Source organism: Panicum hallii, chromosome 3, assembly GCF_002211085.1.
Source record: "Panicum hallii strain FIL2 chromosome 3, PHallii_v3.1, whole genome shotgun sequence".
Classification (NCBI taxonomy): domain Eukaryota; kingdom Viridiplantae; phylum Streptophyta; class Magnoliopsida; order Poales; family Poaceae; genus Panicum; species Panicum hallii.
This window is the reverse complement of record NC_038044.1, coordinates 14,695,567-14,707,951: the sequence shown is the minus strand read 5'-3', so window position 1 is coordinate 14,707,951 and position 12,385 is coordinate 14,695,567. Positions and strand designations below refer to the sequence as shown.

The 12,385-nt window shown below is 53.6% G+C and overlaps 2 protein-coding genes across 2 annotated transcripts; both read left to right on the top strand.

The window, feature by feature from the left end:
- Positions 1-1,784: 1,784 nt before the first annotated feature.
- Positions 1,785-3,237, top strand: LOC112886627 (peroxidase 1-like). The gene is made up of 2 exons (XM_025952578.1): positions 1,785-2,102; positions 2,213-3,237. The coding sequence occupies exons 1-2, from the start codon at positions 1,899-1,901 to the stop codon at positions 2,984-2,986; spliced, it is 978 nt and encodes a 325-aa protein (XP_025808363.1). The 5' UTR covers positions 1,785-1,898; the 3' UTR covers positions 2,987-3,237.
- A 5,473-nt stretch (positions 3,238-8,710) lies between these two features.
- Positions 8,711-10,675, top strand: LOC112886015 (peroxidase 1-like). Its single transcript, XM_025951752.1, has 4 exons — positions 8,711-9,323; positions 9,413-9,598; positions 9,698-9,863; positions 10,036-10,675. Exons 1-4 carry the CDS (start codon positions 9,081-9,083, stop codon positions 10,476-10,478), a joined length of 1,038 nt encoding a protein of 345 aa, XP_025807537.1. The 5' UTR covers positions 8,711-9,080; the 3' UTR covers positions 10,479-10,675.
- Positions 10,676-12,385: the final 1,710 nt, after the last annotated feature.

The following is a 12,385-nucleotide window of genomic DNA, read 5'->3' as shown; positions in this document are numbered from 1 at the left end:
TCTTGGCGATTCGCAATCTCGTCGGAGCTTCAGAGAAACCCGGCCGGACATTGGACACGGAGCTCCCCTCAGCCACCCCTCCCTTGGACATGCTCAGAGGCCCTTGAACAGGATCGTTGTCGCAGCTCGGTTAGTTCTCCAACAACCACGAAACGGGAGAGGCATCGTCACCACCAATCATTTGCAACGCAGGAGGGTGCGATCTCCCCGTCAGCTCCGACCAGCGCCGGATTCTCAATCCAGGCAAGTACGAGCGGCCACATGCGCGCCGCCGCCAGTTTGTTCAGAGCTGTGCCGCAGCCGGCGGTCAGTACGTAGTGGGGGCTACAGGCGGCTAGCTTAGCTCCTCCTGGCCGCGGTAGTTTAGTGGACAGCTCGGCCGGGCAGCTCAGCTCACCGGCCCATAACCTCCAGTTCGCTACCCTTCCTCTCGAGCTAGCTTCCCCCATGTGGCCATGAATCATGAAGCTATCCTCACTGCTGCCAGGCCTGGCTGCCTCTACCTAATACGGGCTTCGTCTTGGGGTCGTCGAATTCCCAGTTCTTTTGGGGGTTCTTGTTGGGCGCGCTGATGATTGATAGATGAACTTGGTACGCGACTGGCGTGCCTGTGGCAACGCCGATTCACCACTGGCCGGCCCAATGATGGGGAGCTCATTGCGTTGGCTCGGCCGGCGCCTTGCAGGTAGCCGCCCTGTATTGCAATGTAAACCCAGTTCGCACATGCATCGGAATTATGGGACGCTTACCGACCAGCCGGCCAGTGTCTGCACTACATGCATGTTCCTGCAATCCGGTTGCTGCTGATGCTTTCAGGTGAACAAAATCCGAGCTGGGGCGGTACGCATGCTCCGACGATGATTGTGCCATTTCCACAACCAGTTCATCCGTTTCACTTTCGGAAAGTGTGTATTCAGGTGTGTGGGAGACGGCTGATGACTCGAACTGACCAAACTGACGGGCTCCTGCCGGGATCATCATCCTTTGCGTGCGATGCAGGGCTTGGAGCCGATCAGCAGTACTGCATATAGGCAGAGGCTGTACTTCGCGGTTCTGCTCGGGGAAGAGGGAGCCGCAGGATTGCTACTTGCAAACAAACACACTGTACTGACGTTTTCCAATGGCCAGACGTGGTACAGTAAGTACACTGCGATTTGCTCCCTATCCTCTTCTTCTGAGGCCATGGGCAATCGTCATCGTTGTGCTTCGTTTCGGTGTCTGGGTATCCAGTCTTCTCTTCGAAGTTACGATGTGATACCAAAGATGTCTGCAGGTAAAAACAGCTGGATGATCCTTCACTTGAAACCACAAAGTCTCAGCGCCCGTCTGCAAATTCAGTCGGAGTTTGGTTCTCCAGAACAGACTCAGCAAAAAAATCAGTTGCTTTATTAGCATCCATGCCAAGAACTTCCCGTAAAGATATTTCAGACGTCTTTAATCGACAGTACAAACCCACGAATAGTGAATTTTCACCGGTGCTAATACATACTATAATGCTAACCGCCATCAGTTAGCGTGGTACCGTTGCTAAATAAACTCCACATGAGTTTGTTTTAGTTTGCAACTTATCGAACGTGAGGTTAGTTCTTCTTCTTCAGCAGCTGCTGCTGCTGAAGCAGCAGTCTGTCTACGGTGCTGCAACCCGGCCGCTGTACCTGCTACAGCAAAGATTCCGCAGGCAAGAACAACTCACTGGACCATGCAAGCAGCAGGTTCGAGCCAGCCTACCACCACATGCGGGCGGAGGGCCCCGGCCCGGCGCTATAAATCCCCGCCCCGTGTCGTGGCAGCCAATTCAGCAGCAGCACACGCTTCCCTTCTTCGGTTCTTCCTCTTCATCAGCGAGCGGCCTCGCTCTTGGTCGAGCGAGCTCAGGCTCCAGCTTCTGCTGTGCGGAGATGGCGTCCAGGGTGGCCGTCCTAGCGCTGCTGCTCTCGGCGCTCGCGGCGGCGGCGTCGGCGCAGCTGGACGTGAAGTTCTACAGCCAGTCGTGCCCCAGCGTGGAGGACGTCGTCCGGAAGGAGATGGTGCGCGCGCTCGCCGCCGCGCCTAGCCTCGCCGGGCCGCTTCTCCGGATGCATTTCCACGACTGCTTCGTCAGGGTACGTGCATCGCATTGCATCTCAGGCTTGGGAGCTCGATCGCTAGCTAGCTGCTCTGTGCGGCTCGGCTTGGCTTGTTGCTAACACCACCCGTTGCTCGATCGGTGCAGGGCTGCGACGGCTCGGTCCTCCTGGACTCCACCGCGGGCAACACGGCGGAGAAGGACGCGAAGCCGAACCTGACGCTGCGCGGCTTCGGCTTCATCGAGCGGGTCAAGGCCGCCGTGGAGAAGGCCTGCCCGGACACCGTCTCCTGCGCCGACGTGCTGGCGCTCATGGCCAGGGACGCCGTGTGGCTGAGCAAGGGCCCGTTCTGGGCGGTGCCCCTCGGCCGGCGCGACGGCCGGGTGTCCATCTCCAACGAGACCGACCAGCTGCCGCCGCCCTCGGGCAACTTCACCGAGCTGACCCAGCTCTTCGCCGCCAAGAACCTCGACGCCAAGGACCTCGTCGTCCTCTCCGCGGGCCACACCATCGGCACCTCGCACTGCTTCTCCTTCTCGGATCGGCTCTACAACTTCACGGGCATGGACAACGCCCGCGACACCGACCCGACGCTGGACCCGCTGTACATGGCGCGGCTCCGCGCCAAGTGCCCCAGCCTCGACGACAACACCACGCTGGTGGAGATGGACCCGGGGAGCTTCAAGACCTTCGACCTCAGCTACTACGGCCACGTGGCCAAGCGCAGGGGCCTCTTCCACTCCGACGGCGCGCTGCTCACCGACCCCTCCACCCGCGCCTACGTGCTCCGCCACGCCGGCGGCGCCTACAGGGAGGAGTTCTTCGCCGACTTCGCCACGTCCATGGTGAAGATGGGCTCCGTCGAGGTGCTCACCGGCACCCAGGGTGAGATCAGGAAGAAGTGCAGCGTGGTGAACTAACCCTGACTGGCGATCGATGGACTGTTAGTATGTGCAGGTGCATCGTCCGTCAGTATGGGTTCAGACTTCAGACTTCAGACTTTTGGTTTCAGAAGATGTATGAGTGTTACCTCCGTCTTTTTTTTCACTGCATTGATTGATTATTTTTGTTACAGCCCATGTATGTATGTATGTATGTAAATCTCCCTCCTCTTCAGGACCAGGATCAGGATCTGATGATGATACAATAAACCTTTTTGATTTGTCGATTACCGGCTCCGTGTCAGTCGAGATGCCACTGCCGTGCGCATACAAAAATGAGCCCTGCCCATGCATCGGCGATCCAGTTGTGCACGCACATGCGCGGCACACAAGGCGACACGCGTGCTCGACCGGGGCCTGCTGGCGGCGGCGGCGGCGGGCCGTGGCCGGCCGGAGGAGCACCGGTCAATGATGCGCTGATCATGATCGCGCCCCCCCCCCCCCCAAAAAAAAAAACACACACACACACACACAATGGGGGCTGGAGCCCCGATGTTTTTGTTGGTGGCGCGCAGCGCTGCCCCCGCGGCCACGCTGGCGCCATTTGTTTACTGGTACGGGGGAGCCCTCCCGAATGTCTGCAACGGGAGGGGACGGCTTCTTGGAGCAGCAGCTCACATGGCCTGGATGGGGATGGGGATGGCTCGCTGCCGCCGATGGCATCTCGCCGGACCGGAGCGCTGGAACGGGCCAAAATAGGGCTGCAGTGCAGTGGCCAGTGGTCTAGTGGTGGTGGTTGTGTGGTTTCCTCCTGTTTCCATTTTTTTTAGCAAACCCGCCAGACTTTATTATCTAAGGGTAGAGTATGAGTTACAAACATCTATTAGCGGACTGACATACCACACATAGCGGCCTAAACCTTTGTACAAAAGCTTCTAGCAAGATTATGAGTATCTAAGCTTGATTCTCGCTTTCCATGAGTAAACTTGATGGACTGAAAACTTGTGGCCGTCGGTTTGATCTCTTGGACAATCTGGCCATAGTGCCCCATCGCCGCTCACGTGATGCTCTTGACGACATTTGCACAGTCCCTCACCAGCACTAGACGTCGCAGCAGCAAGTCGCTAGCTAAAGCCAGCCCCTCCCTGCACGCCAGCACCTCCAAGGTCTCTGGGTCCGTGATGTCACCGGACACCACCGCTGAGGCTCCCAAGAACAGCTCGGTCGAGTCACAGGCTACTGCAGCCATCGACACAACGCCGGAATTTTTAGACATAGCTGCATCAAGATTGAGTTGTAGTTGGCAGATCTCTTCAGATCAGATATGTCACGACCCAAAAATTTAAAAGCACGAGATTAAAAATTAAACAAAATCATCATGAGCATCATCCAAGCATTATGGAGCATCATATGCACTTAATTACATGTTGACCATCCATTTTCTTGTGTAAATTAGGTGCAAGTTGTGAAGTAAGTTTAAATTTTGCTATGTGACTATGCCCCCAAATATTTTATTCAAATACTAGATTTCAAATGATGATTTGTAGATATTTTTGTGCAATTTTTGAATGCCTAACCCGAGCCATAAAATTCTTGGAAAGTTTGAAAACTGCAATGTTGTTCGAATTTTTGTGAGCAATCCATAACGGATTTTTGAGCTCTTGTTGTTGCATTGTGTTCTTGATGTTTTAATCTAGCTCCAGTAAAAATTTGGTGAATTTTGGAGCCCGGGAAGTGCACGTTTTTGAAATTGCAAGTTGAACCGCTGTCTTTCTTTTTTTTCCCCTCTTCCCGGCCCCACCTGTCGGCCTCTCTCTCTCCCGCGCGCCTGGGCCCACGGGTCAGCGCCTCCCTCCGCGTCCCCCGGCCCTCCGCGCCCGCCCGTTGGGCGTCCGCGCGGTGGCGCACGCCGGCGGCCGCTGGGCCGTCCAGCGTGGCCGCCGCCTCCTCGTCTCCCGTGCGCCGCCCGCTCGTCTCCCGCTCCCCTCTTCAAATCCGCCCGTTTCCCTTCCCCGGCCATTACCGCGCGCCCCCTGCCTCTTCCTCTCCCTCCAGTCCGAGCCGCCGCCGCCGCCGCAATCCGCCGCCGCCGCCGCCGCTTCGTCTCCGCCCAATTCCGCGCGGCCACACCACCCCCTCACCTTCCTCGTCCCGCTCCGCTCGCCCGCCGGCCTTCCCCTCGCCCGCAGCACCCTCCCCCGCGACCGCCTCCTTCCGCCGCCGCCGCGCTCCGTCGCGCCGCCGCTCGCCGCCTCGCTCCGCCCGCCGGCGCTGCGGGTGAGTCTCCCCGTCGCGCCGTGCCCCTCGTGCGCGCGTCGCCCCGCCTGTTCGCGCCCCCCTGCCGCCCTCCATTGCCGGCCGTCGCCGCGTCGCGCCGCGCCGCGCCGCGTGCGCGCGCGTTCGCGCGCGGGCCGCGCCGTGGGCGCGTGCTGGCGCCCCTCGTGGCGGGTCAAGGCCGCGGCCGGCCTTGACTCCGCCTGGGCCGCGCGCTGGCCGCCTGGGCCCACCTGTCGGCGCCGGTTGGGTGCCGGCCCGGGTGGATCTAGCGCCGGCCGCCTCGTCCTCCGTTTATCATTTCATGTGATCTTGTTATTTGCATAGGAAATGTTGTAGGCCTCCAAAATTTGTGAAGTTTGTTTTGTTTGAATCCTCTATGGTAGATCTGCTTAGATAAATTAAGTTCATGCATGTTAGAGTTCTGTATTTTAAGTTATAAATTATTCTTGTTAAACCAAGTTAATCTTTAATCTTATCTTATGGAGCTCTAAAAATATCAAACTAAAGTTTGTTATATTCCCTGTCAAATGCTCTTTCTCATAGTGCAAGTGGTGTATATGTTCCAGTACTGTTTGATAGGTTTTTAATGTGTTTTTAGTTTTGCTGCCTGCAATCTTATAAAATGAATATCTTTTGATAGAAAATTGATAAAATGGTAAAACCACTTCTGTTATCCTTGCTATCATGTCTTGTACCTCCAGTAATTTTATTAGGATTTTTGAAAATGTTTTGCATGGCTTGTAAGATTTATCTTGAGTTTAGCTGCTGAAAATTGTAAATATCATAAGTAATTCTACAAATAAGTTTTTGATGCAAACTCAACTCTCATGAGTTTATTTTGATATCCTCTGGGTGCAGAAAGTAAATCATGATTTGTTCTTGTTAATTTGTTGCATGAGCGAGTTTGCCTTCGGGCTTAGTATTTAAATTAGTAATCGAGCTTGTAGTGCCATGATGGTATTGCTTTCGTGTTGATGTGACATTTCTCTTCTATTGTTATATCATTGCGTATCATCTCATTTTCACATCATTGGCATCATCCTAATGCATACATTTCATTCATGCATTTTAGTGACCGAGACGCCGGAGGACGTACCCGTTGAGCCCGCCGAGTTCGTTGAGACCGAGCCGGGAGCCGAGTGTGTGGTCGAGCAAGAAGAGAACCAAGGCAAGCAGCTAAGCATGATTTCCTTGACCTATTCAACTTGCTTAAATTTAGTTATTTCACTTGGGTATCTATGCTTATGATAAATACTTATCTATTACATCTTTGGTCCTATTTACATGCAATGTCCTCCCTTGATTTGTATATCCATGTCCTTGGCACACGTAGCTAGTTGCAACTTAATTAACTAAATGCTTAGTTGTGCTTAGAGTTGGTATATCTCTTGTAGGGAAAGTTGGAATAGGATCACTTGTTTCACCACCTTTGTTTATCTTGATCGTATTACCCGGTGTCGGGTTGTTGGTTGGATCGGTCTAGTCGGAAGTGGGTTTTGGGGGTTTGAGCGGAAGGTAGGGCCTAGAGAAAGGAGTCTCGGAGGCTTAGTCCGCTTAAACCGATTAAGGACCGTCCGTGGATGACCTTGGAAATTGAGCACTTATCGTACTACCACATATCCATTCATGGGGTGGATAAACCAAATACCCTCTAGTTTTAATCGTTGATGCACGGTCCTAGATGCGTGGCCGTGGGGCTTTGTAGAGAGCCTTAGGGGTGTCCCCGGTGGACCTAGGTAACTCTCCGCGCAAGTTAGGCGTGATGTTCAACGGTTAGAACTCGTCGGGAACGGTTGACGCGAGTACCCCCTCACCCCACGTGATCGGTTGGGTGAGTCGCATGGTCCTTGGGTCGTGTGGGTAAAGTTGTACACCCTTGCAAGGTTAATGAATCAATTCGAATTGCCGCGCTCTCGGTTATGAGCAAGCTCAAGTTTCGATGAATTCTTCGTAGTGTATCGATCTTGGTCGCACATGGTTCATGATGCTTTTGTCACCTCCTATGGTTGGTCAATGTTTAACTAAAATTTTGTGGTGGGTTGGGCAAGATAATAAAAATGCTAGGATGCTAGAATAGGTTTGGTTAGAAAGTTCATGCTTAATTAATTTACTTAACCCTAAAGCCTTTTTGTGAGCCCTCATTTGCATACTCCTTGATCTATTTATCCGCGTAAGTCTTGCGAGTACCTTTGTACTCATGTTGCTATATTTCTTAACTAAGTTGCAGGTGAGCCGGAAGTGGTGTTTGGCCATTTCTACCCCGCCAAACCCGGCGCGGGCGAGGAATAGGTCAATATGGTCAATGGCGTCCTTGAGCAAGACGCCATTAATATTATTATTTATCGTTATCTTTCCGCTGCGTATCGTATTTGGGATATCTTGTTGAACATTAAACTTCATGGTTTTATATCTTCTATGTTATTTGTGAGCCCGAGGCTTGTATCCCTCTTTCGCACCTTAATAGACTTGGAACCTTTCTTTATGTTAAATTTGTAATGATTAATGGCTTAACTTTGTATTAAAATTTGCTCTTGGTGAATCAATGGCAATGTATAAGCTTGTGACGGTACGCGCATATGCGTGATTCTGGGCATATGTTGGAGCGCATACCGGGACTACCGGGTTTAATGTCATTTTCGGCGAAAGGCTAAGTTGGTCCTTAGTAGTTTAGATGTGGGTTCACCCGTAGCGCGCCATTGGTGCGAGTGCGTGTTAGCTCTCATCTTTACGATAAAGACCGACGGTTTCGCTTAAAAGGATATTAAATTGGGCGGTTCTCACAAGATATGTGCAGTCGGAGAGACTTGGATTTATTTTTTAGGGTGACTTGGATTTATTATTGTTAGGGGGAAGGCTGGCCTCTAATATTTGAGGGCCACGCCCGGCTGGGCCTAGAATGAATGAAGTTGGACCAGGCCAATGGTCTAGGTTATCGAATTTTGGCCCGTTAGCACCACGCGAAGCGCGCGCGCGCACACCCACGTCCGGCCCAACGCGTCGCGCGCAGTGTCTCCATCTCAATGATTTCCCTGCTGCAGAAGTCGCAAATGACCACCTGGATGGTCAACGGCAAAAAAAAAACACCAGTGAGGCTGTGACGGTAATGGCGCTGGACTTCTCTTAAAATAGTCTCCACACACATAATTAAAAAGGAATCTCGAGATTTTTTTTTAAAATAGTCTCCAAAAATTTCGGCAGAAATTCTGGAAGAGACGGTTGTTTTATTTTCCGCAAGAGGAAAGACCGCGAGAGCGAAACGGGAAGGGAATCCCAATCCTGAACCGGAGGGCTGGCTCACCGCTCACTTCAGGCTGACGTGTCCCTGCGACGAAGCTACTCAACCTCGGGGAAGCATCTCCCTTGCCCTGCTATTGTTATCCAAAGGCTGTCCGGTGTCCGGAACCTTTTGCTTTGGAGCTGGGCCGCTACGCGCCATCCACCAACCAAGAAACACGCATCCGGAAAGCCGAAACTGTTGAACGGATCGTACCCGACGTTCGATGAAATCCCCGGCCACTCGAGCTAGCTAGCTAGCAGCGTTCCATCCCAGTGGAGACGCGCGCGAGCGCGCACGGCGCACCAACCGCAACGCCCTCCCTCCCCCCGGAGCCTCGAGAGGCGACGGGGTCCGTCGCACTCAATCGCCGGCGGCCGGTCTCGTCGCGCGCACCATCCGAAAGCCACCGGGCAACCAGACGCGCTGACTTCCCCCGCGCGAGATCGCCAACCGTGTCCTGCGCGTAGTACAACTCGCGCACCCGCCAGCATCATCTCCCGATCCCTCCCACCTGATCGAGTCCTGCTGCTCGGCTTGTCTGCGGCGCGCTCCGATCGGATCCCCGGCAGCCGTTTCTTCATGTGGACGGAGCGGCGGCGGCGGCGGGCGCAGCTGCTGCTTCTAATGGCGGCGGCAGCCGTGGTGGTGGTGGGCAGCGCCCTGGCGAGCGCGCAGGAGGCCGCGCTGCGGGTCGGGTTCTACCGCGCGACGTGCCCCATCGCGGAGGACGTCGTCCTCGCGGAGATGCGGCTCATCCTCATGGAGGACGACACGCTCGCGCCGTCCTTGCTCCGGATGCACTACCATGACTGCTTCGTTCAGGTAAGCAACCAGCCCAGCTTCGTTCTCAGCTGAAGGTTCATCCGTGCCCGGTGATCCTGATGCTCTAGTCGATTATTCGTTGCGCGAAGGGCTGCGACGGATCGATCATGCTCCAGTCGAGGAAGGGGAAGACGGAGCGGGACGCGCTCCCCAACCGCAGCATGCGAGGGTACGACGCCATCGAGCGCATCAAGGCCCGGCTCGAGACCGTCTGCCCGCTCACCGTCTCCTGCGCCGACATCATCGCCATGGCGGCCAGGGACGCCGTCTACCTGGTAAGCATCCATTAAGTTTTCGAATTAAATAAGCCGTTCTTGTGCCTAGTTTTTGCTTTGCTGAATTTGTCCGCGCTCGTGTTGTCTGCGTACGTCCAGAGCCACGGGCCGTGGTACGACGTGGAGACCGGGCGGCGCGACGGCAACGTCACCGCGGCGGAGTACGTCGAGAACGACCTGCCGCCGCCGGACTCCAACATCATCGACGTGAAGACCTTCTTCAGCGTCAAGTCGCTCAACTCCAAGGACATCGCCGTTCTCTTCGGTAGCTAGCTGCCCGCCCGCCTACTCCTCCTCCTCCTTTCCTCTCCTCCAGTCTCCACCACCACCACACCTCATCGCTCGCTTTTCGCGCGAGCGACAACAACGGCGTAGCCAACCACTCCACGACCGGTCGACCGCTAGCTAACGGCCGCGTTGCCTCCGACACGTTACAGGGTGCCACAGCATCGGGACCTCCCACTGCGGCCCGATCCGGAAGCGGCTCTACAACTTCACCGGCAACATGGACCAGGACCCATCGCTGGACCCGGCCTACGCCACCGAGCTCAGGAAGCTCTGCCCGCCGCCCCGTCCCGGCGACAACGACGGCGTCCCCGTCGGAGGGAAGACCAAGGTGCCCCTGGACCCTGGCAGCAACTACACCTTCGACCTGAGCTACTACCGGCACGTGCTCGCCACGGGCGGGCTGTTCCAGTCCGACGGCAGCCTCCTCCACGACCCCGTCACCAGGGGGTACGTCGAGAAGGTGGCCAACGCGTCGTCGCCCGACGAGTACTACGCCGACTTCGCGGCGGCGATGCTCAAGATGGGCCGCACCGACGTGCTCGTTGGCGATCTTGGCGAGATCAGGCCGACCTGCGGCATTTTTGTTGACTAGGTTCAGGAGCAGTTAATGTTTACGGTTTTCTGTCAGTATCTGCTTACGCTGTTAGCTCCACTCGTAATCCGGGACTTCTGTTCTGTTCACATGGCCGTCATGGACTCACTGGAGAATTGTCAACCATGAGCTCTTCATCTATCGATACATACTACAGAAATTATATATATATATACTCTTCAGAGCGTTGATGGTTTGACGAAGTATGGACAGTCAGATCGGTCTGGTCAACCACAATTTGGTCACCAAATCTTGCCAGACCACGAGACTTTAGCGATGCCAAAGATTGCGTCAGCGTCCATGCAAGCTAATATAACCTGTCCAAATGAATAAGCATGAGATGCGACCCAGTCTGCTGTCAGGTGCATATGCTTGATGCCTTGAACAGGAGTTATTTATCAGAATTTAGACTTGTAAAAAGAATGCCACGTTTCGTATCTGGCGCACCAGTGTTGTCCTGTACTTTCATTTGTTTAACTTTAGTTTCAGAAATTGCATTTATTTGAAACAAATTGTAAGTAAATAAACTAAATACAGTTTTAGAGACTAAGGCACCCTGAATGCACTCACTACGGGAGAAGCCTCATTTGCGGAGTGTCTGAGACACTCGGCAAAACAATATTTGCCGAGTGTTGCACTCGGCAAAGAGGAAACGGCAAAAAAAGGTCGGCAAAGGTCTCTTTACCGAGTGTTTTTTGTCGGGCACTCGGCAAACACTTTGCCAAGTGCCTAATCCTGCTCTCGGCCAAGAAATGGACGTGACGGCGGAAGAAACGGTGACGGACGTTTGCCGAGTGCTGAGAGAAGCACTCGGCAAAGTGTATGCTCTTTGCCGAGTGTCCCAGGTCAGCACTCGACAAAGCGTATGCTATTTGCCGAGTGCTGGTCTAGTGACACTTGGCAAAGCGTATGCTCTTTGCCGAGTGCTGGTGGATTGACACTCGGCAAAGAGATTTATTTGCCGAGTGCCGTTTGAGAGGCACTCGGCAAAGGTATAAATTTTTTTTGGAAACGCCTGTTTTCTATCTCTCCCCGGTTGGGAAGCCTCGCACAATAGTTTTACAAGTTTACAATAGCTACACAGATGCATCAAACAAGATGATCGATCACAAGTTTTACAGAGTTTAACGATGAAGTTAACAAGCAATGCAAAATAGTTTTACAAGAGTTCAACGGACAAATTCACAAAGTTTACAAACAGTTCTAAAAACCACTGATTACAACAGGTTAACAACAAATTCACAACAAAGAATCATTTGACTGATTTCGAGAACCATCACCAAGTTGGCCAATTAGACTGATTTCGAGAACCATCACCAAGTTGGAGAAACATGAGGATCGTTTGAAGCCGCCGATTGATTCTGCACAAAGTAGAAGAGATTACATGTGTGAGACAAGAAAAATGACGATCATACATGACTAAAACTTATCCATACTCATAGGAGTAGAAAACGGATCAGGAGGTGGAGGTCGAGGTCGAGGTGGAGAAAACAACGAAGCTGGCAGAGCAACACCCGTTGCGGCGCCAAGGCTCTCCATGTAAGCAAGAATCTCCCTCATCCTCTGCTGCTCGGCCAGCCGCTCGGCCTCACGCTCAGCCCTCATCCTCGCCTCCAAGTCCACACGTAGCCTCCTCTCTTCCTCTAGCTGGTCCTGCAAAATTTTCACCCCAATATTACAATAATGCAAAGAAAAGATCTATAATAATCAATAAACGACATATAAAGAAAGAATAATCTGGAGTGCCTGTATCAGGTACTGTGAAGTGTCCTGCCGAGGTCGTATGGCTGGGCTCGAGCTGGTGCTCCTTGCTCTAATCTGAGATAGAGTAGGAGTAGAGGATGAGTCGATTGCGCCGTCGGCAATCCAGTACTGCCCATGCTTCTTACCTCCTCCGACCCTCATGA

Coding starts and splice junctions, on each gene's coding strand:
- LOC112886015 (XM_025951752.1), top strand. CDS start 9,081: ATGTGGACGGAGCGGCGGCGGCGGCGGGCGCAGCTGCTGCTTCTAATG. Junction 9,324..9,412: donor ACCATGACTGCTTCGTTCAG/GTAAGCAACCAG, acceptor CGTTGCGCGAAG/GGCTGCGACGGATCGATCAT. Junction 9,599..9,697: donor CCAGGGACGCCGTCTACCTG/GTAAGCATCCAT, acceptor GCGTACGTCCAG/AGCCACGGGCCGTGGTACGA.
- LOC112886627 (XM_025952578.1), top strand. CDS start 1,899: ATGGCGTCCAGGGTGGCCGTCCTAGCGCTGCTGCTCTCGGCGCTCGCG. Junction 2,103..2,212: donor TCCACGACTGCTTCGTCAGG/GTACGTGCATCG, acceptor CGATCGGTGCAG/GGCTGCGACGGCTCGGTCCT.